Here is a 26,606-nt window from a genome sequence, read left to right on the forward strand (position 1 = left end):
ATCACAAAAATCTCCTTCAGATTTTTCCTCTCCCATACTGTTTTATATTAACCTATTTTTGTGATTTCCTGTCATAGGATATGTCGACTAGTATTTTGCCCAAAAAGCAAGCTGTTTTGGTCAGATCAAACATGTGATTAAACATGCTGAATTCAATAAAAGTTAATTTAACGTTGTCCAGTGCTATTACCCAGAACAACAGATAAAATTGCCCAAGAAAGTCATTGATTAAATTTATATTTTAAATAGAAAATTTGCAGTCTATAATGCCTTTTTTATTCATTTCAGTCAATCACAAATTTAAAAAAAGTAACAGATCAATTAGTGATCTGGAATTAAGGCAGAAAACACTGAGAATCTTCTGCTGGCCAATCTCACAACATTAGGTAGAAGGGTTGATGTCTTGGCCACTGCTTCAGTGAAAGGCTATACTAGAAACTCTTTTCAGTGATCCACTCTGAACTTCCTGCATTTCCTATTAATCCTAAAAAAATGCCGTTTCCTTCAATTTTCCCGTAACGATTGACAGAATTTTGTGCCCAAATGAAAAGGTGCTGCTATGGTTCGTAGTCAGAAACTATTAGAAACATTGCACTATTTTCTATTCAACCCTGATGTGGCGCTTAACTGCATGAGTGATCTGGTCTGAAAGTCTGAATTTTAACCAAGCATAGCAAAGCAAATTGGAATTGTTAAAGCTTTTTTGAAGACTCTCAGTCACAAAGAACTGCTCCCCTTTAAAGCATTCATCTATATCTCTCTTGTCTCAGAGTTAAATGGCTATGATCTCATTGGTGGAAAATGGCCACTAGCTCATTGGTGGAAAATAACTGCTACTTTATTGGTTGAAAATGGCTATTAAGTCATTGGTGGAAAATGGCCACTAGCTCATTGGTGGAAAATAACTGCTACTTTATTGGTTGAAAATGGCTATTAGGTCATTGGTGGAAAATGGCCACTAGCTCATTGGTGGGAAATGGCTACTAGCTCATTGGTGGGAAATGGCTACTAGCTCATTGGTGGGAAATGGCCACTAGCTCATTGGTGGGAAATGGCTACTAGCTCATTGGTGGGAAATGGCCACTAGCTCATTGGTGGGAAATGGCCACTAGCTCATTGGTGGGAAATGGCTACTGGCTCATTGGTCGGAAATGGCTACTAGCTCATTGGTGGGAAATGGCCACTAGCTCATTGGTGGGAAATGGCCACTAGTTCATTGGTGGGAAATGGCCACTAGCTCATTGGTGGGAAATGACCACTAGCTCATTGGTGGGAAATGGCTACTAGCTCATTGGTGGGAAATGGCTCCTAGCTCATTGGTGGGAAATGGCTACTAGCTCATTGGTGGGAAATGGCTCATTGGTGGGAAATGGCTACTAGCTCATTGGTGGGAAATGGCCACTAGCTCATTGGTGGGAAATGGCCACTAGCTCATTGGTGGGAAATGGCCACTAGCTCATTGGTGGGAAATGGCTACTAGGTTATTAGTGAAAGATACCTACCAGGTCATTGGTGAACTCTGGTGGAAAATTACTGCTGTTTCCTTCGTGGAAAAGCACTTCCAAATGCTACCTACTTTCATGACCGAATCCAGAAGAGCGTTTGGACAGGAACCGTGGTGTTGAGCATGTGAGTGATGCCGTCAGCACTACGAACCTGACTGAGATTAACACGAGCCTCGGTAGGAGGTTTTAAACTAACATGGGAGGGGAATGGGGCATGCAGCAGATGTACAGTTGGGAGAATGGGGTGGCTACAATTAAATATAGAAGGAAAAAGCAGTAGACAGTTCAGACCAGTGGTTTTCAAACATTTTTCTTTCCACTTTAAGTAATCCCTTACTAATCACAGAGCACCGAAGGCATAGGGATTGCTTAAGGTGACGTGAGTGGAAAGAAGAAGTTTGAAAACCACTGGTTTAGACATAGGTGTGATAAGGCAGGTGGGAATAATCATGCAAGAAGTCTGATTAATCAGGTAGATGACCTGAGAACATTGATTAGCACTTGGATAAATGTTGCTGTCAACAAGACATGGTCAAGGGTAGAGTAGGACTGACAAATCAACATTCTGGGGTGCAGAATCTTTAGGCGTGAGGTGGGGATGTACAAAGGGAAAGATGGAATGACAGTAATAATTAAAGATCCATCTCCACATTTATGTCCCTGTGACACACTCTCTCTCTCTCTCTCTCTCTCTCTCATGGCCATTGACCTCTTCCACACATCTGCACGAGGGCTAATTAACAGGGCAGCCCATTTCCTGACCAGTGGATGTAACAGCATGAGAAAGAAGGCAGAAAAGATTTACCGAGATGTTGTCTGGAACTGAGACCTTCGTTTGTACTGAAAAATTGGATTGGCTTTGGATAGAATTTGGAAAATGGTTTATTCTTACTGGAACATTAAGAGTCTGAGAGGTGATTTAATAGGTTTATAAAATTATAGGGAAGCAGAGATAAGGTACAGAGTGTTTTTCAATGGTGATGGCGGGTTGGGGGGGTGCAGGGTGGGTGGCTAAATCTAGTTGGCTTCGGTGAGAGGGGAGAAATTTAAAAGAGTTGGAGTGATATGTTTTTCACACAAGGCAGCTTGATTATATGAAACAAGCTGCCCAAGGAATTGGTAAGGCTTATAGGCAGGCACTTGGATGGGAAAGGAGAAGAGGGATATGGTCCGAACGCTGGCAAATGGGATTAGTGTGAAGCAGCATCATGGTCGAGTTGGGCTGATGGGCAGTTCCTGTGCAGTTTATTTGAACCTTCGATTGCATTGCCTCTAGGTGGCAGCAGCGAACCTGAAATTGGAGCTCATGCATTGGCGGATCTCTGATCTGAACACAATAAATTCCTGTGGTTCCGTTTAACAAGGGGACCAGACCTCTGGATTTGGTTTCATGTCTGGGTCAATTCAGAAATACTGCACCACATTGATGGATGGAATATGAAATAAATTCATACATGTCGCATTATTATCTGGCTCAAAACCAGCATCTATGCAGTACTCACTTTGGAGTCATAGAATCACAGAACAGGCCCTTCAGGCCAACTTGTCTGTGCTGACCAAGTTAGTATTCTGGGCAGGTCCCATTTGCCTGCAGCCATTTTGAACTTTTATACAGGTGCTCCTCAACTTACAATGGGGTTACATTCCAGCAAACCCATTGTAAGTTGAAAGAGAGGGGTGCAGGGGGAAAGGGTTTCAACACAGCAACTCATCAGGAAAGGGGAAAGGCAGTAGAGAGAAGGCAAAATTCACTTCCAAGTAGATCTCTTGCTCAGATATGCAGGGGGGGTAAAAATACTGGGGAAAGGGGCATATTAATCCTTGGCTGAAGGGTCTTCTATCTGCTGGCTGAGATTAGTTTGGATTGTCAATCCATTCCCAAACTGGCAGCACGTAAGATGTCCCGAGGACAGAAAAGGAATTGTCCCGTTGCAGCAGACAGTGCCTTTGGAAGATTGAGGTGGATTAAAGACAAATAAAGAGAAGAGACTTGTGACTAATCTTGTGGCCAACATTGGCCAAGATTAACAATAAGAGTGGCTCTGAAGCTAAGGGAGTAATAGTGGAGCAATTAGCAATTTGCTGAAAAGCTACATAAATCACGACCCCGAGTTAGGAGCCAATTACCACAGGATCCTAAAAACTGAGGCCTATGGCGGCCCGCCGTCGCGGTGATCAAGCCGGCGTTCTGGATGGCAAACACAATCAAAGGCCAGCAGCCCGCGCAGCAGAAATTACCCCAACAAGTGAACCAGCGGGTGAACAGCAAGGACATCTTAAAGGCCAGTGACCCCAAAATGGCACTGGCTTTGCTGTGCAGCCAACAGACAGGGACAGCGTGCGGTGAAGAAGGGCATTGTTATGCAGGAAAGTACCTGCGTGCAGGAAACCCGCTTTTGGTATGCATGTTGTGACGTCAGTCAAGGGGGGCCACGGCGGGAACCGTGCAGTATAAAAGTCGGGCCTAAGCTCTAATAAAACTCAGAGCTTAACCTGACTACACTACGAGCGTGTGCCTTCGTTTGAGTAGCTCGTGGCCACAATTGGTGACCCCGATGGTTTAAACCCAGCTATGAGTGAACAGGCAGCAGTCAATGTGGTCGCTCTCAAGCTGCCGACCTTCTGGACGAATCAACCATGCATGTGGTATGACCAGGCTGAGACACAGTTCCAGAATCCACCCGGTACTACCATGTGGTGAGTGCCCTGGACAAGGATACAGCAGGCCAGGTGGCCAACTTCATCCAGGAGCCCCCATCAGAAGCTGCGTACACCACGTTCATGGACTTGCTGATCGAGACCTTCGGGCTCTCATGACGTGAGAGAGGGGCACGTCTGCTCCATCTGGACAGGCTAGGGGACAGGCCCCCATCAGCCCTCATGAACGAGATGCTGGCCCTCTTGGGCAAACACAAGCCCGGCATCATGTTCAAGCAGGCTCCTGGTGGAGAGCAGGAACCAACAGGAGCATATGGCACATCTCCGCAATGTCTACTTTTTCCTGGCCCATGGGATAACCAGGAAGGAGCCACACCACTACCCAGTAAAGTGGAGGTCATCTAGAAGTTCCCCAGGCCCATCATGACCAAGGGATTACAGGAGTTCGAGGGGATGATCAATTTCAGCTGCCCGGATCATGTGGCCTTGGCCATTGACCATTAGGTCTGAGCCCTAATAAAACTTAGACCTTAACCTGACTACACTACACGTGTGTCTCCTTTCGAGTAGCGCGCGGCTACAGGCCCAATCCCTGCTCTGAGTTGCCGGAGATGCCAATAGTGAAGATTACAAAATGGCAGCACTCCTGGAGCTGCTGTAACAGCAGCTCTACCACTGGTGCAGACCCGTGGAGAATGAGAGTGGAGACACAGCACTTAGTCCGTGGGGTCCTACTGCTCCGTTCATTTGCAAATGATACCGTTAGTGGGCAGTTAAAGGAGCCAACGTGTTTTATTTCCCCAGGCCCATCATGACCAAGGGATTACAGGAGTTCGAGGGGATGATCAGCCGTAGGGTCTAGGCCCAAGGCGGCGGGGCTGTGTTTGGCAGTGGACTCGAGGGGTTGCAGACTCGAGGGGAGCAGTGAACTGGGGAAGGACACCAGTAACAGGGAGAACGTTGCCCCGTTGAGAAGGAGAAGACCCTAAGGAAGGTGAGCACGGTGGTGGACCAGCGAGGGGCTCTGCAGCTGTAGGGCATGTACAGGCAGTGAGTGTTGGTGACTTGCAGGCGAGGAACCCGGACAGGCTGCGGGCTGCTGGAAACTGGCTGATGGGAACCAGGTATTGGAACCGGGATTTGAGAGGATGCTGAGGGCAAGGAGACCTCCCGAAGGGCCCTGGGCACTGAAGGCTTCCTCGTTGCAGCGGACGTTTGAATCTGGGCTTGAGCTGCCCGTGGTTTGAACAGAATGGGTGCCTTGTGCCAGCTGCAGAAGCTGAAGGAATGGTGGAGGCGAACCCACGGACACTCAGTGACTCGGAAGGGACTCTCCTTTGCTTCTCTTTCTCTGACTGTGAGCAGCACCAGGCAATGATAATGGCGAATCTTTGTCTGCCTCATGGCAGACTAAAGGCAGTTTCACGTAAAGTTATATTTTTGTTTTATTACATGATAATAAATAGTGTCTGATCTAATGTCAAACCAAACATCCAGTCCTGTCCATGAGGTGATGTCTCATTTCTGTCTTCGGTGAAATTCTCACTGGCATCACATGGCCTTTCCCAAAGTTTGACATTCAGATTTATGGATGGACAATATCACATACAACCCTAAGATTTTTTTTCCCGTGGGCCAGGCAGAATGTTTACTTTTGGATAGTGCAAAAACACTGTACTCAAAAAAAAAAGATGCATGTACAAAAGAGAGAAATGTAAACAAGAAGGAAGTGCCAACAAACTGTGATACAAAAAATAAGTACAGGTGCACAATCCTTTATCCGGACATCTAAAATCTGGAAAGCTCCAAAAAAATTGGCATTTTTTTTCCCTGGTGCTGGAATAGAGAGAGAGACAGCAACGTAACTAGATTGGGCGGGGGGGTGGGGGGGGGGGAGAGATGACAGCGCGACTTGGGTGGGCAGGGGAGGAGAGAGATAGCAGCGCGACTCAGCTTGGTGGGGGAAGAGAGACAGCAGTGCAACTCAGGTAGGCGAGCGGGAGAGAGACGGCAGCGTGACTGGAAGGGGGTGGGCAGGGGATACGGCAGTACAATTCGGGTGGGCTTAAATTTGGGGCAACTGGCTTTTGTTCTGAAATCCGGAAAAATCCAAAATTCGGAACACACTGTCCCCCAAGTGTTCCGGATAAAGGATTGCGTACCTGAATTCAATAATAAATAATGTACAAAGTAAGGTCTCTGATTAAGTTTGTTGATTAGAAGCCCGATGGTGGTGCGGCAGCAATCGTAGAAGGTGCACATTATGCAGATTACAGACACAAAGACCATGACCAATTAGTTCTGGTCTGTGGCCATGGATGGTGCCACTAGATTTGCAGGAGAAACACAAGGTTTAGAGTGAATCTTTCCGAGAGCAGTAATTCATCAACCTTTAAAAGAAAAACAAGAGCCAATCGCTCAGCCAATATCAACAAAAAGAAACAATTGTTTGGGCATCTGTTAATAGATCTATTCTTCAGCAATTATCTTCAACCTGTTTACGAGGAAATATCGGAGTGAGAGCAAGAAATCAATCTGCATGAGGAACTCAGCAGGTCGAGCAGCATCAATGAGAGAAAAAGAACAGACAACGTTTCAGGTCAGAATTGTTCATGAAGATTGCCAACCTTGATTAAATGGTCCAAACCAAGTCAGTTGTTCTTTTTCTCCCGCTGATGCTGTTTGGCCTTCTGTGCTCCTCCAGCAGATTGATTTTTGCTTCTGATTCCAGCGACAGCAATCTGCCTCCACTTCCTAATCTTGCCTTATGACACAGATGGAGACAGTTTGGCCCATCAATGTGATGCCAGCTCCAAGAGCAATCTCATGAATCGCGTTCCCCCGCTCATTTCTCTGTAATTTCCTCTCTCTTGCATACCCATTAACCTCCCCCCTGATTCTGCCTCAACCCACCTGTACAAGGCTTCATTAATCATGGCCATTTAACCGGGAATTGTGGGAGGAAACTAGAGCACTCAGTGAAATAAAGAGAAAACTTCACAGAGAGCAGGTCTGCATTCAACCCAGGATACGTCAACAGCAGGGCATCAGCAATAGCCGGCATGTTAAAAGATTCATCCCACCCCAGCCACACTCCTCCCATCTGGAAGAAGATTCTCGAGCATGGGATGATGCAACACCACCGTTATGGCACTCCTGAACGAACCTCACTCCAGGAACATAATATCACCTTTGCTCTGCTCCAACTGTTTTCTCTTGCTGTTACTCCACACTGTGGTTTTATTGCGGTACTAGGCATAGATTGATGAGGTAGACTACTCGCAGCTCAAACTTCCCCCACACGCCAATAAACTTCAACTTGAAGCTGATAATGCATGGAGACTGGAGCCATCAGTCCTCACCTGTCCCTCTCATGGGGCAAAGGGCACAGTCCATACCCCACGCTTCTCCATAGAGACAGCAGCATTCCGTGTAGGTAGTTCTTCGTCCCAGCGTGGGCATGCCGCACACAAACTGACTGTTCACCACCTGCCAGCAGATGTCCTCTTCACTGACTTGTTCTGAAAGACCAAAGTCAGGATAGAAAACTGAGTTAAAATTAAAAGGTCTTCAGTATCTCCAAACAAAATCCATTAGTGTTGCTCTGTGGATACATACACATGTTTCATGGTTTCTGTAATCCTTGTTTCTAGGAACAGGATGAGGTCATCCAACCCCACCCCCCCCCCCCCCCCCCACACCCGAGCTTGTTCTGTTATTCAATTGGAACTTGGCTTCACTCCCTCCCACGTTGGTTCCATGTCCCTTCCCAGGAATGCCTTTTCAATCTCAGCCTGCAATTCAGACGTCACCCTTTTTCTCGGGGGGGGGGGGGGGGGGGGTAAAAAACTTTTTAAAGTTTCATTGCCCTCGGTGGGCAAAAAAAAATGGGGGGGCGGGGGAACAGCATGGTCAGGGTAGTGGTTAGCGCAACTCTGTTACAGTGCCCGGGACCGAGGTTTGAATTGGTGCTATCTATAAAAATACAGTGCTGGAGAACAGTGCACTTTATGGAGCCAAGGTAAAGATACAAAACCAATGTTTCGGGGCTTGAGGCCTTCATCAAGGTATAAAGTACATATACACTGTTTGACCTGCTGAGTTTCTTCAGCATTGCATTTTGACTTCAACCAGTGTCTGCAGACTTTCATGCTTTACTGCTGTTTGTACGTTATCCCTATATCTGCATGGGTTTCCTCCCACCTTTCAAAACGTTCAGGGGCTGCAGTAAATGGAAGGCAAGGGCTCGTGAGCCAAAAGGGCCTGCTACCATGCTTATATCACTAAAATTAAATTTAAAATTTAAATTTAAGATGTAGCTGTTGGCATCATTCCTGAGTGGCTCAACCTTGACACTAAGATTGTATCTCAGTTGCTTTGGGCTTCGCTAAATTATATTTTTCTATCATTTCCTTTCATCTTGATTTATATTATAGGCTGAAGCCTGCATGCATTTTGCTTTCTGGAGGTTAAGTTGCCAGAAGCAGCCCACGGGGTACTCAAACTGTTGGTGGGAAGGAGGAACAAGATCTTGCTTGTGTTTTAACTCCATCCAGCCTCCACAGGAGGCTGGCGTCTCCAACTGTGACAGACCAAATGTTTTCCTCCACTGGGGAAGATAGTCACGAATAAGCCACAAAGTGAGCCCAAATGGCAAAAGGGTCTTTGACAAAAGCCTCAGACAACAGGGTGCTTGCATAGCCGCTGTCAGCTCCTGCCTTATCGGTCTTGATGGTCGCTGACTCCATCCTCAGCAGAGATGAATCTCGATCAGCCTCACATCCAACTGTCAGGTGTGCCAATAGGAGAGCAGAACAAAGGGAGAAACAAGATCCAATGCCAGTCTCTCTTGCCCAAGAACAGCCAATCCCAGACAGGAGAAGGCACAATTATGGTTCAAAACCCTCTTTCCCTTGTACCTGAGGGAGAGAGTTCTAAAAATGACAACCATAGCATGAGGAAATTTCTCCTCATCTACGTCCTAACTGGCAAACCCCTCATCTTGAAACACTGACCCTAGTTCCAGACAGCCTGAGGAAAGAATTCACTTGTCAATTCCTTTCAGGAGTGTCTGAAATCAGTTCTCATTCGTCTAAACTGCAGTGCGCTCATTCTCTCTATTAAAAAAAATTACCCAGGAATTCATTCCAGTGAATCTGCGACATGTGGTTTAAATCAGGGCAGATAGTGGTCCTCATGCTCTGTCTCCCAGGGTTCAGCTGAAGTGGGGGCTACAGAGGAAATGGATGCATGAGTGGCCAGCTTTCAAAACTTTCCAAGTTCTAGAATGGTCCCAACAGATTGGAAGTAGCAGATGTAACACTGACCATGAAGAACAAAACAAAAATAGGCAACTGGAAACTAGTCAGAAACTTTATGCATTAAGTGCGAAGGACAAAACAGTGCTCAACCCTCAACATACGGTCTCACCAAAGCCCCCTGCCAGTTCAGCGGGACTTCCTTAGTGGTGTACTCCTGCCTCTTGGGAAATGATGATGTACCAAACACATGGTTGCTGTGTCTCATCAACAGCCCGTTCAGTACCAACAGTTCAGCACTTGCCAGCAAAGGGAAGAGCCCTGAACTACCCTTTCAGTGATAGCTGACACCCCAACTACTGCCCAACGGAATCGGACCAACATGTTCAGATCTCCCAGCACTGAGGCTTGGCAGTTTGCCTACTGAACATGTGGCAGAACAGTCAACTGATGTCAATGCAAAGAAATGGCTGCTGCAGAAGGTTAAGAACAAGGTCGTGTGCTTTCTTTTAATTCAATCGAGTTGATTTAAAAGTATAATTTATAGTAGCTATAGAGTCATACTGCCTGGAAGCAGGCAGTTTAACCTGGCTGACCATCAAACACCGATTTTATCCTAATTTTGCTTCATATTCTTCACATCAGCTCCTCCAGCCTCTACCGTTTGCCCACAGATGGAGTCATTTATTGTGGTCGATTAACCAATCAATCCAGAAGGCTTTGTGATGAGAGATTGTAACCAAGCACCCCAGAAGAAATGCACCAGTCACGGGGAGATTGTGCCAGCTCCACCCAGACAGCACGAGAGGGAAGGATTGAACCCAGGTGAGCCACTCTACTTGGCACTGTTCCATTCTTGAGGTATATGTTTACTTCAGATTCAGATTTATTGTCAGAGTACATACATGATATCACATACAACCCTGAGATTCCTTTTCCTGAGCGAGGCAGAATTACCACTTTTTGGGTAGTGCGAAAAAAATCTGTATACAGCAAATACATGTAAACAAATAACTGTAAACAGATAATGAGTAAACAAACTGACTGTGACATATAGAGAGAATTTTTAAAAATCAATAAAGTGCACAAGTATGTCCTTAAATGAGTCCTTGATTGAGTTTGTCGTTGAGGAGTCTGATGGTGGAGGGGTAGCAGCTGTTCCTGAACCTGGTGTGTGTGAGTCTTGTGGCACCTAGACCTCTTTCCTGACGGTAGCAGCGAGAACACAGCTTGTGCTGGGTGATGTGTATCCTTGATGAATACTGTTGCTCTCCAATGGCAACATTCTCAATAGTTGAATGGGTGTTGCCTGTGATGTCCTGGGCTTTGTCCACTACCTTTTGGTGGGATTTACACTCAGGGGTATTGGTGTCCCCATACCAGACTGTTATGCAGCCAGTCAGCACTTTTTCCACCACACCCCTGCAGAAATTTCCCAGGGTTTTTGTTGTCACACCAAACCTCTGCAAACTCCTGAAGAAGTAGAGGTGCTGATGTGCTTTCTTCACGATGCCATCAGTGTGCTGGGTCCAGGAAAGCTCCTCTGAGATAGTGACTCCCAAGAACTTAAATTTGCCCAGCCTCTCCACCTCTGATCCCCCAATGATCACTGAATTGTACACCTTTGACTTTTCATTCCTGAAATCAACAATCAGCTCCTTAGTTTTGGCAACCTTGAGTCCAGGGTTGGTGCACCATTCATCCATGTTTTCACTCTCTCTCCTGTATACTGACTCATTAACTTTCTTTATATAACCCACTACTGCGATATTGTCGACAAATTTGTAGATGGTGTTGTTGTCATACCAAGCCACACAGTCGTAGGTGTAAAGTGAGTAGATCGGGGGCTAAGAATGCAGCCCTGTGGTGCTCCGGTACTGATGAAGATTGTGGAGGAGATGTTCTTACCAATCTTCACTGATTGTGGTCTGGAGATGAGGATCTAATTACACAGGGGCAGTTTGCTGATTAGTTTTGAGGAGATTATAGTGTTAAATATTGTCAATGAATGCACATTTACTGTTCAAGTGTTCCATGCCATTGTGTCGAGCCAGTGTGATGGCATCCGCCATAGACCTGTTGCTATGATGGGTAAACTGGAACATATCCATGTCACCACTCAAGCAGGAGCTAATCTGCTTCAACACCAGCTTCCAAAACCTTCATCAGTGTTGATGTAAGCGCTACTGGTTGATAGTCATTAAGGCAGGTTACCGCACTCTTCTTGGGCACCGGTATAATTGACGCATGTTTGAAACAGATGGGTACCATGACCTCAAGGAGTGAGATGCTGAAGATATCTGTGAATACATTGGCAAGTTGGTCAATTTTAATACTCAGCTGGGTACTCCATCCGGGCTGGATGTTTTTCTGAGATTCACTCTCCTGACGGCAGCACGCACATCCTCCTCAGATACGGACAGGATGGGATTATCAGAAGTGGAGTTATGGAGGGGTGGTTCTTCACTTTTACTGTGGTCAAATCAGGCATTGAGTTCCTCTGGGGACAAAGCTTTTCCATTTACTACTTGATTGGATTTGGTTTAGTAGCAGTATGGCATTTAAGCCTCACCTCTGTTGTCGGGTGTCCCTTGTTGTTTCCTTTTTTCATTCAGAATCTCGAATTCACCCAGGAGATAGCTTTCCGCAGGTCATACCTGCTCCTCCTATATTGATCTGGATCTCTGGACGTGGTTTTAAGTTATCATTATTAGTCATTTTTTAAAATATTTTAATTGTTTTTAAAGAATTTCACGTGTTAGAATTAGCTATAAAGAGAGGTTGGAGAAACTTTGGATTGCTTTCACTGGAGCATAGGATGCAGTGGGGTGCACTGAGAGTCGTATAATAAAATGATGTGAGTCACAGCCTGGTCAGATTAAGACGGGGCCTTCCAGACCACAACCCTGTGACACCCAAATACACCATGTGACCAATTAACCTTCTAATCCTGTACGCCTTTTAAACATGGGAGGAAACCGGAGCACCTAAAGGAAACCCACGCTGTAACAGAAAAAATGTACAAACTCCTTACTGACAGCATGGCATTCAACCCCGGATTGCTGGCGCTGTGATAGCGCAAATCAGATGGATTCCAAGCTCAAATTTAATTTTTTTTTAATTTAAATTTAGACATACAGAACAGTAACAGGCCATTTCGGTCCACGAGTCCATGCACCCAATTAACATACGCCCCCCGGTACAGGAGGAAACCAGAGTCCCTGGGGAAAACTCACGCAGACACAGGGAGAGCATTATCCAGTCTGCTCGATTGCCAGTAAACCTGATGCGGGACCATCAGTGACTCTCAGTGCAGGGGCCACCACTCCCCATCAGAGATCAGCTGGCGTCCTGGACCCACAATCCCCTTCTAGGGAAGACCATTAGTATGGTGACAATTAGGCAGCTCACTGGTCAGAGAAAGATCGGGTCCATTTAACAATTTCTCACCATTCAAAACATTCCGACTTTCCATTATTTTGATTAAAGTGAATAACCGTAGTTTCCCACTCCACCTGTTATCCAGATAAAGGCGAGGTGGAGGGCTTCAGGTGGTTAAATAGAAGAGTTAAATACACAGTAAATAGCATTAGCCTCAGTACAGAAGGGTCTTCAGGTACATTCATAGCTCCCTGATTGTGTCCATTCCAGTGGACAGGGTGGTAAATAAGACGTATGGCATGTTTGCCTTCAAGCTGCAGCTCCATCAGACTTTGGTATTACATGCAGTTCCTGTCACCGCATTACAGGAAGATTAAGACAGGCAGGCCCTTCTGGCCCAGGAGCCAGCACCACCCAAATACACCCACATGACAAAGTATCCTTTCTAACCCCATAAGTCTTTGGAATCTGGGTGGAAACTGGAACACCCAGCGGAAACCCAAGCTGTCACGGGGAGAACATACAAACTCCTTACAGACAGTGCCAGAGTCTATTTCTCAGGATGGAAATACCAGAGGGCATAGCTTTGAGGTCAGGGGGATAATGTTTAAAGTCATTTTTTTTTACTCAGAGGGTGACAGGTGCCTGGAATGCGCAGCCAAGGGAAATGGTTGGAGCAGATACGAAAGCAACATTTACAAAGCATTCACAGACATAACAAGTATAGAGGGATTATGAACCCCATGCAGGCAGATAGCATTAGTTTACATCTTGGTTGATAGAGACATACTGGGATATCACTTACAGACCTCCATTTTGGCAGAAGAAATAGATGGGTGGACTATTATTTAGAGGGAGAGAAAATTCAAAATTTTGAGGTCAAAAAGGGCACAGGAGTCCTCATGCACGGTTAACCTCCAGGTCGAGTCTGTGGTGAAGAAGGTGAATGCAACGTTGGCATTCAATTACTAGAGGAATAGCATAAGACCAGGGGTATAATGTTGAGACTCAAAGCACTGGTGAGACCTCACTTGGAGTACTGTGTACAGTCTTGGGTGCCTTATTTGAGAAAAGACGTGCTGGCATTGGAAAGGGTTCAGAGATTTACTAGAATGATACCAGGAATGAGAGGGTTAGCATATGAGGAACAAGTGATGATTCTTGGATTGTACTCATTGGAGTATAGAAGAATGAGGGGAGACCTCTTAGAGGTATTTCGAATGCTGAAAGACTGAGACAGAGTAGATGTGGCAAGAATATGTCCCATAGTAGGGGATTCTTGAACAAGAGGGCACAATGTCAGGATAAAAGGCCATCAATTTAAAATTGAAACATGGTCACATTTCTTTAGTCAGAGGGTCATGACTTTGTGGAACTTGTTGCCACAAGCGGCTGTGGAAGCGAAATCGTTGGGTTTATTTAAGACAGAGATTGACAGGTATTTGAATAGTCAGGGCATCAAGGGTTACGGGGAGAAAGCCGGGGAATGGGGCTGAGGGGGAGGATGGATCAACTTATGATTAGAGTGGCAAGGCAGATTCGATGGGTCATTGGGCCTACTTCTGCTCTTACATCTTATGATTTTGTGATATTACGATCCTGTGTTATACCATTCTATATTCTTTGCAACTCAATAACCTTCTGTGTCTCTCCACATATTCTCCTGAGTCTGACAAACTGAGTCATTCCACTCTATCCTTCCAATTTTAGGTCTGGAATTGACAAAGACTGATTCCAGTGACACCGCAGAAGTAACTGCCTGCCAATCCAACCCAGTTGTTCTTTCATTGGTGTCCCACATTGAACCAATCCCCAGCCATTCTCCAAGCCACCTGCCCTGACACTATCCAGCCCTACAAGTGCTCACATTACGTCATGACATTTTTGTTACACTTCATTAGATGTCTAAATATAACGACCACCACCCCTTAATTTTAACTGCTGATTATGTCCTCCCAAAGATATACATTGGTTAACTTTCCGTAAGGGCTTCATTACTTGTTCATAATAATGGATTTCCTCCCCGTTGCCAACAAGCATCAGGCAGACTGCTCTTTCTCTCTTTCCATTCTTAACCCTTACAGGGGGATTCGGAAGATGACCACCAGCACATCACCTCTCTAGATATTCTCCTCTTTTATAGCCGTGGGATGCATGTCATCAAGCCCAGTCTTGATCTCGTAAGTTCCTCCAATACTCGAGAGCATGATCTTCCTGTTAGAAGTGATGTGCCTGCACACACTGCCAGCCTATCCATTGTCAAAGTGCTGGGGACCTCTGGATCCAAAATGGCAATGTCCATGCACAAGGAGGTGCCATTTCCCAGAGGATGAGGGGATGCAACAATAATCCTTGCCCTCAAAATAATCAAACCATTTAAGCAGCCACACTCCACAGGCATTACCAGCTGTCGAAACTGCTTATATTACTGAATGCTCCTCAATGCCATATGCATTAGAAAACTAATCCAAATCTACAATGCTTCACAATTTCTAAAATAAGAATGTAATGTCAAAATTTCTTAAGTTTTAAATTATTTAAACAATGGAGCAAACTTAATTTAAAAACTATACCTCAAATAATAGATTGAGCATATCGCCTTCTTCGTAGACATTTCTTTATGTTACAATGAATGGGCTACCAGCTTTCTGTGCCGTGTCAAACCCTCACAACTCCATTGTTGGTTTTCCCGGTTGAAGTGGTGAAGATTCACCCCATCCAAGCAGAAGCTAATGCTGGAGCCCTGCCGTGGAACTAGGGCCAACAAGCTCGGAATATCCATGCTTACACAGGATTCCTGAACTTCCTTGGTGGGTGGCAAATACCACAGGCCAGAGTCACTTCCGAGCCACACATGCCCATTACCTTAAGTTACTCACTGTCATTGGACACTAGGCTCCCCAATATTTCCATGACCTTTCTTATGACCCCTGTGCACCATAGTTAAACACTATACTAATTAGTGGCTTTCACACCCTTTTGAAAGTGCAGAAGTTAGGAACTGAACTAGATAAACACAAGCTTTTAACCAAAAGGTCTGCAAATTCTGGGGTCAAATGCATCACAAATGTTCTGGAGAAACAGCAAGTCGCCCAGCTTCCAAAGCAAGTATCGTACGAGGTCGGGTTGGACTGTCAGCCCTCCAGACTATTACATAGATCCATTCAGTCATCTTTTTGCATGGGTTGGAGGCTGAGGGGGGCAGGGGTATGGCTGTAGCAGTCGCGTACTTACCTGCATCAGGAGTGGCGCTGGTCACCACTGATGACGTGTCCAAAGTGATGCGCTGGAGTAATGGCGCACGTGCATGGGTTAGTTAAGCAGGCTGCATACGTGGAATGGATCTCAGATGCAGGAGGAGGAGGAGAGTGAGAGAGTCAAGATCACCTCTGTGGTGGTGAGCCAATGAGGGTTTGGCTGGGTGTGTATGGGGAGATGAAGAATGCAATGTTGTGTCTAAGAGGAATAAAGAAAGTCAACTCCATTTTATGCTGAAAGAAATGAGTGAGTGTTGTGATATTACAGATCTATCACCAATGTACATAGTTACTGTATCTAGACTGTGCTTACAGCGATTGGCTGAGAGCTAAGCCACGCCTACTGACTAGCCTTTAAAGGGTTGTGTCCCTAGCCAGGTCGGATCATTCCGGACTGGTCGGCCACCTGTGAAGAGCTCCTGTCTTTTGCTAATAAAAGCCTTGGTTTGGATCAACAAGTCTTTGGTTCTTTCGACGAGCTCTACAAGTGTATTCTTTAATTGTGTGTAAACTGGGTAGATCAGTCCTGCTACATAGGGTAACCAACCTTCCAGGACTGTCAAATGGCCCAGGCCCTAAATGTTGGTTACTGATGACTTCCTATGGAGTCTGTGAGACCTGCTCAGCTTCTCCAGTACATCTGAAGTATTACAAATACAAGTTTTTAACCCAGTTAATTAAATTCACAGAAATATGCTCTGAATGTTGAATATCTGTAAAATATCACAATTAAGGGAAAAGGAAGACATGGGCAGGGGAAGGGAGGGAAAAATATGTGGTTATCTCCTTCACCTTCCATTGCGTACTTAAATATTGTGACACGGGAGGCCATTCAACCCATAAGGTCCATGCAGCTCCCAGGGAGAACAATTCCATCCATCTCATTTCCCCACTCGTTATTTTTCTGTAAGCCTGCAAACAGTTCTCTTGACATGCCCACCATTTCCCCTTTCATTCATTTGCCACTTGCCAATACAAAAAAGTGCAGATAGGCATGTAACCTCTCAGCATGTGTTTGAGATGTGGGAGGAAATTGAAGCACCCCTGGGTGAAACCCAGGTCACATAACCCATAGTGCTTATTGGAAATTTTGGTTCTAAGTTTTTGTAAATGTCACTTCCCAAACCCCACCATGTCTTTCAAGTGTCAAAGTTCATTCAGATCCTGCTATAGGCACCCACTATAAACTCTAACTCTTTCTTTCACCTTAAACATCAATAAATAATATCTTTAACTTCACAGAGTGTTTTTCAGGGTGATTCCAAGCAAAGCATAAATATCATGCAACAAATAAACCCAAGGAAACAGGAGCAAGAGCAGACCACTTCACTGAGCACCATTTATTATGGTCACGGCTGATATAACCAGCACTCAGCTCCACCTTAGTTCCAGACCCCAAACACCCTCAATTGACTTGAATTGTTTCTTCTCACCTGTACCAAGATACAGTGAAAATCTTTGTGGTTTCATTTGGCACGTCACTCATACTTAAGTGCACCTGCCTCCAGTTTAAGTACTTTTAATGATCTAGCCTCAACTATCAAAGGAATTTCATAGATTCACTACTCTCTGCAAGAAGAGATTTCTACAGAACTTGGAGTTAAATGACTGGCCTCGTATTTTGTAACTATGGTCCCCCAATTGTGACGCTCCCACACGTGAAAACATGTCAACATCTACTCTGTCATGTTATATGTTTCATGAAAGGTATGTTAAGCTTTTTTTCCCTCATGTAATTCCAAATAAAGGGAAAAATGTGACCCAATTTGCATCAATAGACTAACGGGGATCGTCGCTTCTGATTAAAACTGTGACGTACCCACAGCATCTGGCAACTGAATGCAGCGTTTCCCTGATGAGTCCAGGACCAGCGGATATATGCAGAAACAGTTGTATGAACCGTCAGTGTTGATGCATTGGCCACCGACGCAGTTTGACGGATCCTGGCATTCATCGATATCTGGAAAGAGCAGGAAGGATTGGTTATGCAATAGGTAGTGGGCACAGCCCAGAACATCACAGACAAATCTCTTTGTACCATAGAGAGCATCTATATGGAATGCTGCAATTGGAGAGCAGCACCAAGATTCCACATTGCCCAGGACATGCTCTATTCTCATTGCTACCATCAGGATGGAGGTAGAGGTAGTACTACAAGACTCACACCACCAGGTTCAGGAACAGTTGCTACACTTAACCATCAGACTCCTCTTTCAGAGTCTCATTTAAGGACTCTTGCTTTGGTCATTATTTTGTTACTGAATATTTCTGTACTTATAAAGTCAGTTTGTTTACATTTATTTCTTTTGTATTCAGTTCTCTTTGAGTACCGTTAACAGTTACCAGTAATTAGAAATACTGCTTGGCCCACAGTAAAAAAGGATCTCAGAGTTGTATATGATGTCATGCATGACCTCTGATAATAAATTTTGACAAATGAACTTTGAACTTTATCATGGAGGTGGCACAGAGTTTGATGAGCGATAAAGAATGGCTGAGCAAAACGAAAGTGAAAATATTACACCATACAGGTTCCTATATGTTGATTTTGGGCTTTGATTCTGCAGAGAAGAGATTCGATATGAGGGGTTCCAAACATAATGGAGGCTTTTAATTTTAAATGCTGAACTTGGAGGAGATCCTCCTGGGCCACGAGAGCGCATGGGTGAATATTTTATCTGGCTATGTGACTTTCTACTTCTCAATACATAGAAAATTTTGTGGATCCAGTTCATAAGAGTTCAGGGCAGCAAAAGGCTGACTCTGTTTCATCGCTGAGCCATTCAGCCACAGGAGGAGGCCATTTGACCTCTCGTACGCGGGGTTCTGTGCTGTTGTTCTTTCCCTACCATGTTTGCATCTCTGATTTCCATCCCCTTAACAAACCATTTTTAAACTGCCAGCCAGTTGGAGGTCATTGTTTTAGTGTCTTCATTCCATTCTGCTTCCAACTGTGACAACAACATTCTGTGGCTCCCTTCAAATTATTTGGACTCTATTCCACTTTCCCTGATGAAAGGCAAGGCTCACATACATTGAAGGATGAGCCTCTAACTGCTGCCAAACAGAGAAGTACTATAATGGATAACAGGCCATTTGATTTTTTTTTTAAATTACATCTCATTGGTAAAGCATGATGCCACTGCACTTTTACAACATTTTTCAGCCTAATTTTAAGGGTTTTATGGTATATCCCGCGTATAACTCGACTCCCATTTTTAGGGTAGTCTGGGCCTCCCAGGAACAACCCAAATTTTTTAAAAATGCCCCAATCACAAGTAACAAAGCTGTAAATTAAGTAAGTTTTTTAAAAAAAACCTCAGCCTACAAGACAGCAGTGGTGACGGCCCACAGAACTGGAGCGCCGACATTGTGCTCCAGTCGGGAGAAGAAATCTCGGCCTACCGGGCAGCAGCAGCGACAGCCCATGGAGCTGGAATGGCAACACCGTGCTCCCGGCCTACCAGGCAGGAGCAGTGACAGTGACCACAGGGTCCCAGGTAGGAGCAGTTATGGCAGCGCCCAGTGGTGGGGAGGTGTCAGGGAGCGGAGGCGCCAGCGGTGGGGAAGTGCTTCCAGCATCAACTTATACGCTGAATTGATGTCAATCTGTTTTTTATTTCAGTGAATTTAAGGTCTCAAAAGTATATTTGGCATATAAGTCGACACCCCCCCCACCCCCCCTCGAGAATTTTTTTAGGGTTTTATGACTCAAAATACGCGGAAATACGTGGTAATTATTTTTCCTCAATATCCTGTACTTTTTCCCCAGTAACACCGTATCTTGCACTTTGTGACTAACTATAACCTGCCCCCTTACTTGTATTATGACATGGGATGACTTGCTTGAAAAGCATACAAAACAAAGTTAATCGTGGTTCATGTGACAATAAACTTAAATTATTCATTCAGAGAGCTAATCGTCCATCTCTGACTGATCCAGGAAGGATCAGACTTTTGGCAAATTGATGGGTCTGGATTCATATGTTGACTAGATGGGGGGAAATAACAGATTTCTTCCCCTGAAGGAGGCCAGTGAACAGGGCAGGATTGTACAGCAATCCAGTAGATACAAGGTGGAACACCATCGATGCAAGCCCTTACTTAATTCCAGGTTTATTTAGCTACTTGTATCTAAATCCCCAGGAGATGTAAGGGCTAAGTTATCGAAGAATATCCACTGAAAGCTGGTTCCTAAGGAGAGCAGAACCCTGGGGAATGGGACATGCTTCAGGTTGGTACCCATTTCAGTTACCCCAATGCTCATATCCTCTGTCCTTCTTCTAAACAATTGGTCTGAGACAATGAGGGCAAATGAAAAGGTTGGAAGTTGGCATGGAACAGTGGTTTCATGGTAAATGATTGGTGAATTCAGATGGGTAATCAGATTTCAGATTTTTTGTCAGAATACATACATGACAGCATGGTTGGCATAGCCTTCACAGCACCAGCAATTGGGAGCGGGGTTCGAATCCCATGCTGTCTGAAAGGAGTTTGTACATTCTCCCTGTGCCTGCATGGGTTTTCCTCAGGGGCTCCAGATTCATCACACTTTTCAAAACTTACTGCGAGTGTAGGTTAATTGGGTATAAATTGGGCAACACAGACTCATGGGTCAAAATGGACTGTTACCATGCTGAGTGTCTTTTTTTCCTGTGGGCCAGGCAGAATTACCACATACTGGCAATGCAAACAAAAACGGACTCAAAGTACACAGGTAAACAAATAAAGAAATGTAAACAAACTGACTGCAATACAGAGAGAAAAGAAAATCAATAAGAGGCCATAAATAAGTCCCTGATTGAGTTTATTGTTGAGGAATCTGATGGTGGAGGAGCTGTTCCTGAACCTGGTGGCACTTATATCATTTTCCTAATGGTAGCAGTGAGAACAGAGCGTGTGCTGGGTGTGACCATGGTACATCCACAATTTCTGCAAACCTGTCTTCTGCAAAATTCAATGGAATGGCAAACAATGTGCTTTGGAACAAAATTGTGGCATTGCTCAGCATTTTATTTGCTCCATCCTCAGGCCAATGGATGTGCAGCAACCAAATTACTGTTCGGTCTCAAGGCAGGAACATACCATCCGAGTCGAGAGGTTGTGTGCAGCGTTTTCTCGAAGGATCCAGGACCATTGGGTGTGTACAGAAGCAGTGGTACGAGCCCTCGGTGTTAACACACTGCCCGTTGACACAGTTGGTCACATCCTGACACTCATCAATGTCTGGGGATGAAACAGAAGCAGTTTGTAGAGCATCTTTGTGAATAAATATTGCAACAACAAAAAAAAGAGGCTGATAAAAAGAAAAAGTGGTTTTAAATGTGACTGTCTGTGGGATGTCTTGCAACAGTTGACGAACTGCATCTCCCAACCCTCTGACTTCTGTTGCCGAGAAAAAGAGGTACATTATAATTCTGATTATCCGAAATGGTCGGGACTGGGCCTATTCAGATAAATGATATTTTCAGAAAACTGGTCATTTTTTTTAAAAACAACCCAGAAGCAACAGCAAATCACTTGTAACAATGTTTATACAACAACAAACAACAAGGGAAGGCTTTTAAAGCATGAAGTAATGTTTAATTCTCACCAAAAAAAAACCCAACCTGAACAAAATAAAATAAATCCAACACTAAAAACTCAAAATTCTACTCAGAGGTTTTTCCAGAATTCCAATTTTTATTTTCCATTCTGTGATCTTCAGTTCGGCTCCAGTAAAAATTTTGGATAACTGAGCATTTTGGATTGTTTTGATATCCTTATTTTTTCCAAATTTTTTTCAGAGGCGAAATGATATAATTTCAGCTTCATAACTTTTCAGATAAATGAAGATTTCGGAAATCCTCAATTATCCAGAAAATAATTTGAGAGCCAAACGGATGTCACTACCAGGTCCAAAAAATTTTGGATAACTGAGCTTTTCGGATAATCCGATTTTGGATAATGGGGGTTGTACTGTAACATCATTATCTCCAAGTGCAGCCTGGAGATATCTTCTCTCATCATCACCAGAGAATTCCCTGTAACGGCCACGTGAGATGGGTTCCCCACGCGGATTGCGTTTGTTCAAGATGGCTCACCACCACCGATATGAAGGGAACCAAAATGTTGGTGGACAAGGGAGACCTCACCTCCTGTCGAAAGAAAGGACTGTTAATGGTCATTGGGACAATAGGTGAGTGCAGTGTTGCGACTGAGCCCAGAGATAGACCACAATCAACCATTAGAGATCTTCTGGCAGCCAAATCTGCAGATGCTGGACTCTTGAGTGAACAGAGAGAAGCTGCGTGTCCTCAGCTGCCAGGTGGAATTCATGGAGAGCAATGGTCTGTCAATGTTTCAGGTTGAGACCCTTCATCAAGACAACCCCAAATGCTGATTGACCATTCTCTCCACAGACATTGCCTGACCTGCTGAAAACCTTTGACTTCTCTCTCCATTCACGTTGGACATATAAATAAGAGCAGGAGTAACCCATCCAACCCTGCAATGTGACCATGGCCGATCTGATGATAGGCTACCTGCCTTTTCCCCCATATCCCTTAATTCCCTTACTATTGAAATTCTATCCAGCCTTGTCTTAAATATATTTACTGAGGTCGCCTCCACTGCATCAATGGACAGCAAGCTGCACAGATTCCCCATCTTCTGGGAAGAGCAGTTCCTCCTCACCTCCGCCCTAAATCTACAACCCAGAATCTTGAGGCTATGTGCCCTAGTTTGGGTCTCCCCTGCCAATGTAAACAATGTACCTACCTCTATCTTATCTATGCTCTTCATAATTTTACATGTTTCTAAAAGATCTAATTCTTCTAAAGTCCAGCAAGGGCTGGGGGGGAGGGGAAGGGGAAGGGACCTGTCAACATTGTGGATCCAGACATTTCATCAAGACACTTTTCCTTCCCCTCCCCCACCCCCTCCAATTAAGCTGCTCGGTCCAGAGTTTTTTGCCCCAGTTCGAGTGCTTTCCTACAGTGCACAAAGGGTGGAAATGGAATGCCCTGGGGTCCAAATCCAAGCCACGACAAACCTTTCAGAATCTTCCTCAGCATCAGTAAGAACTGACACAGATTTAAATACAGATTCGTTATCCACTCTTCACCCAGAGTGTTCGCTCAACTTTTCACATTCAAGTTGCTGTTTTATTATTTCCAGCATTATCCTCAGTTCCTCTGACATTGTCGAGAAAGTTTTGATCTAACAGCAAAGATTTAAACTGTTTCTTTGAATGAGCACCTGAACAATAATTGCTTCACTCAAAGCAATGTCATCGGTTGTGATTTTGTTTTAGAAATGTCTTTAGTCAAGAATTCAGCTTCCACCCTTTTAAGGTTTCACATACTTGATACTGTAAATGTCACAGACAGGGAATTGTGGGTTTAAGTGAGAAGCTGGAAGATCGTGTCCTTCAACTCCACATATGGTCTTTTCACTGAACTGGTGCTCCTGGCATCATTTTAAAGCTCCAAGGATTTTTTAAAAATCGATATGGCACAGTAGATGGCCCTTCCGGCCCATGAAACCTAATTACACCCAATTAATCCACCAACCCATACATTTCTGTGTGGGGGGTGGGGGAGAGGGGTGGAGGGAGGAAACTGGAGCACCCAGATAAAATCCACGCCTGTCACAGGGAGAATGTACAAATTTCTTACAGGCAGTACTGGATTTGAACCCCCGTTGCTGAAGTTATAATAGCATCACACGAACCGATGTGCTAACAGAGTTTAACTGGATTATATTTGCTGTGTGTCTTCTCAACAGTTAAGCAAATTAGGGAAACTGTGTCTTGCCCGGTGACCTGTGGAACAAAAGAGCTGGGAAAGTTGTCAGCTTGAAAGTTGATGCAGCTCCCTCGTTAGAAATAAGAACTAGGAGCAGGAGTTGGCCCATTAAGTCTGCAAAGCCATTGTGATAGTACAAATCTATCACCAATGTACATAGTGTATATAGTTACTGTATCTAGACTGTGCTTACAGCGATTGGCTGAGAGCTAAGCCACGCCTACTGTCTGGGCCATAAAGGGTTGTGTCCCTAGCCAGGTCGGATCATTCCGGACTGGTCGGTCACCTGTGAAGAGCTCCTGTCTTTTGCTAATAAAAGCCTTGGTTTGGATCAACAAGTCTTTGATTCTTTCGACGAGCTCTACAGCCATTCAATAAGATCACGGCAAATCTGACTATGGACTGAGCTCTGCTTATATGCCCATTCCTCGTGACCTTTAATTCCACCACAAACCTATCCCCCCGTGTCTTACAATGAGGCAGCCTCTACTGCATCATTGGGCAGAGTATTTCCAGATTTGCTACACTCTCGACTCCTCATCTCTGTTTTAAATTGACTCCCCTGAGCCTTAAGGCTCTGTCTGGCCAAAGAAAGTGTAGGATAGGGAATGGGTGGCTGACCTTCAGTCACACAGCATGGAAACAGACTCTTCATGCCACTGAGTCCAATCTGACTATCGAACACTCACTCACCCTACTCAAACTTCGATTCTCCCCTTTACACCCACCAACTCCCCGCCACTCCCCCAAGAGGTGGTTCACTAGTTGGTAGGGTGTGAGGTCATTGGTTAAAATATTCACATTGGAACAGGTGAAGAACCCAGACTTTGGGTATTGCAGAGACGCCTCAAAAGTTAAACATACAAAAATAATCCAGCCGCTTTAACCCTATCTTTGCTGTGTTACAGACAGGTTTTATCACCACTTTTAAATTACTGAGTCTCACACTATTCCACAAACTCTCTAGAGTCCTCACAGCAGCCCGTAACTCTCACCTTTTCCTCGCTGTATTGCACACACTGATTCTCTTCTTCATGGTTTAGCAATTTGACTACCAGCTGTGGCTGAAGTTGTTCTGTATTCATAACGACACAGTGAGATCCACAGCAAAACTTACCAAGACAATGCAATTTAACGGGATCGTAGTACAAGCCTTGTCTGCAGTAACATTCATAGCTTGGCTCCGTGTTCATGCAAGCCCCATTCTTACAGATCTCTTCTCCAAACAAAACACATTCATTGGCATCTGTGAACAGAAGATCTTTGTGAGAAACAAACTGCAAATTGACATCTGATTCTAATCAATCCAGAGCGCAGTCTCTTCCAAAATCGTGTCCTGCCCAATGTGGTCACCATCTTTGGCCCTGATATTGTGGCTTTAATTACTTCCATTCCTCACTGGCAAATCCAAACCATGTCAAGGGTGAAAGTTAATTGATCATCGAACATGAGTCCACACTGGTTCCTAGCAGGACGATCTATTTAGCCCAAGGTTGACAATTCGTTTGTGCAGGACCTCCCAAATCTGGGTCAAATGACTTAGGCAATGACTCAACCTGTACCACTGCCTAACCAGCCCCTTTTGCCAAGTCTCAATGTGAGGCCTGGAGACTGATGTCAGACCCAAGCACATAGGATCAGCCTGCGTTGGGGATCAAAGAGTAAGTCTCTCCTAGTACAAACTGCTGTAGCAGGTTCAATGGGCTCTCATGAGCTCACCACTCCTGTCCCAGCATTCTTGTCCAATCTTATTCTTGATCTTGAGGGATTCCTGGATGATACAAACCTGCAAAAGCCAAAAGGATTGGAAAATATTTGTTTCCCTGAGATTAAAGTTTTTGAAAATGAAAACAATACCTTTATGTATTTTATCTAAATGACCTGGTCTGCCATTTTTGCTTCTTAATAGAGGAATGCTTGTAAATTACAGATATTTTTCCTAATTTACTGATATAACTTTATTGGAGTATAGAAGAATGTGAGGGGAATCTCATAGAAACATTTTGAATGCTGAAAGGATTGGACAGAGTTGATGTGAATAAGATGCTTCCTTTGGTGGGTGAGTCCAGGACAAGAGGTCACAGTCTTAGAATTAGGAGGTACCCATTTAAAACAGAGATGAGGAGAAATTTCTTTAGCCAGAGGGTCATGGATTTGTTGAATTTGTTGCCACGACCCTTTAACATCCGCTTTCAGCCAGCTGCTTTCAAGTGGCTGGGGGAGCCGCTGAGCTGATTATCCCTCTCGGAGGAGGGCTAAGTAGCTTGCCTCAAGAGCGCCTCCTGCACATTCAGGTGGCCTCAAAACAGCCGCATATGACCTAAACATGCGGCTTTACATGCGGGCCAATTAGCCACCTGAAAGTGCCTAGCACATTCATTTCATTACATTGTCGACCAATACCACAGAGGGTTATAGGCGAGGGGGATCTAGCGGAGTTGTTTAAGTGAACTGGTGTGGACTTGAAGGGCCAAGATGGCCTGTTTACATGCCATAAACTTTTATATGGTTTTTATATATACTGCTGTGGAGGACCAGTTACTGGGGGAGTTTAAGGAGGAGATTGATAGGTATCTAATTAGTCAGGGGATCAAGGGATATGGGGAAAAGGTCACTAGATGTGAGAACAGTTTATCTCAGGGTAGAGTTGCATTGCAGACTCAATAGGCTGAAAGGCTTACTTCTGTTCCTTTATCTTGTGATCTTCACTAGTTATTGGATAGAGTTTTCTCCTGATATCTCCGGCAATTCAGTAGGGCT

The 26,606-nt window shown here is 44.6% G+C and overlaps 1 protein-coding gene across 6 annotated transcripts in view; it reads right to left on the minus strand.

The window, feature by feature from the left end:
* ltbp1 (latent transforming growth factor beta binding protein 1) overlaps window positions 1-26,606 on the minus strand; it is a 408,702-nt gene that overhangs the window by 37,464 nt on the left and 344,632 nt on the right. For 5 of the 6 annotated variants that reach the window (XM_069930946.1, XM_069930944.1, XM_069930947.1 and 2 more), the window contains 4 exons: window positions 24,964-25,092; window positions 21,145-21,285; window positions 17,879-18,019; window positions 7,526-7,684 (listed from right to left, as the gene is read on the minus strand). In XM_069930946.1, coding sequence (XP_069787047.1) covers window positions 7,526-7,684; window positions 17,879-18,019; window positions 21,145-21,285; window positions 24,964-25,092 — 570 coding nt within the window. Of the gene's footprint in view, window positions 1-7,525; window positions 7,685-17,878; window positions 18,020-21,144; window positions 21,286-21,721; window positions 22,197-24,963; window positions 25,093-26,606 lie in introns of those variants that run through there. The other variant, XM_069930949.1, reaches the window with a different exon arrangement.

Source organism: Narcine bancroftii, chromosome 4 (genome assembly GCF_036971445.1).
Source record: "Narcine bancroftii isolate sNarBan1 chromosome 4, sNarBan1.hap1, whole genome shotgun sequence".
Classification (NCBI taxonomy): domain Eukaryota; kingdom Metazoa; phylum Chordata; class Chondrichthyes; order Torpediniformes; family Narcinidae; genus Narcine; species Narcine bancroftii.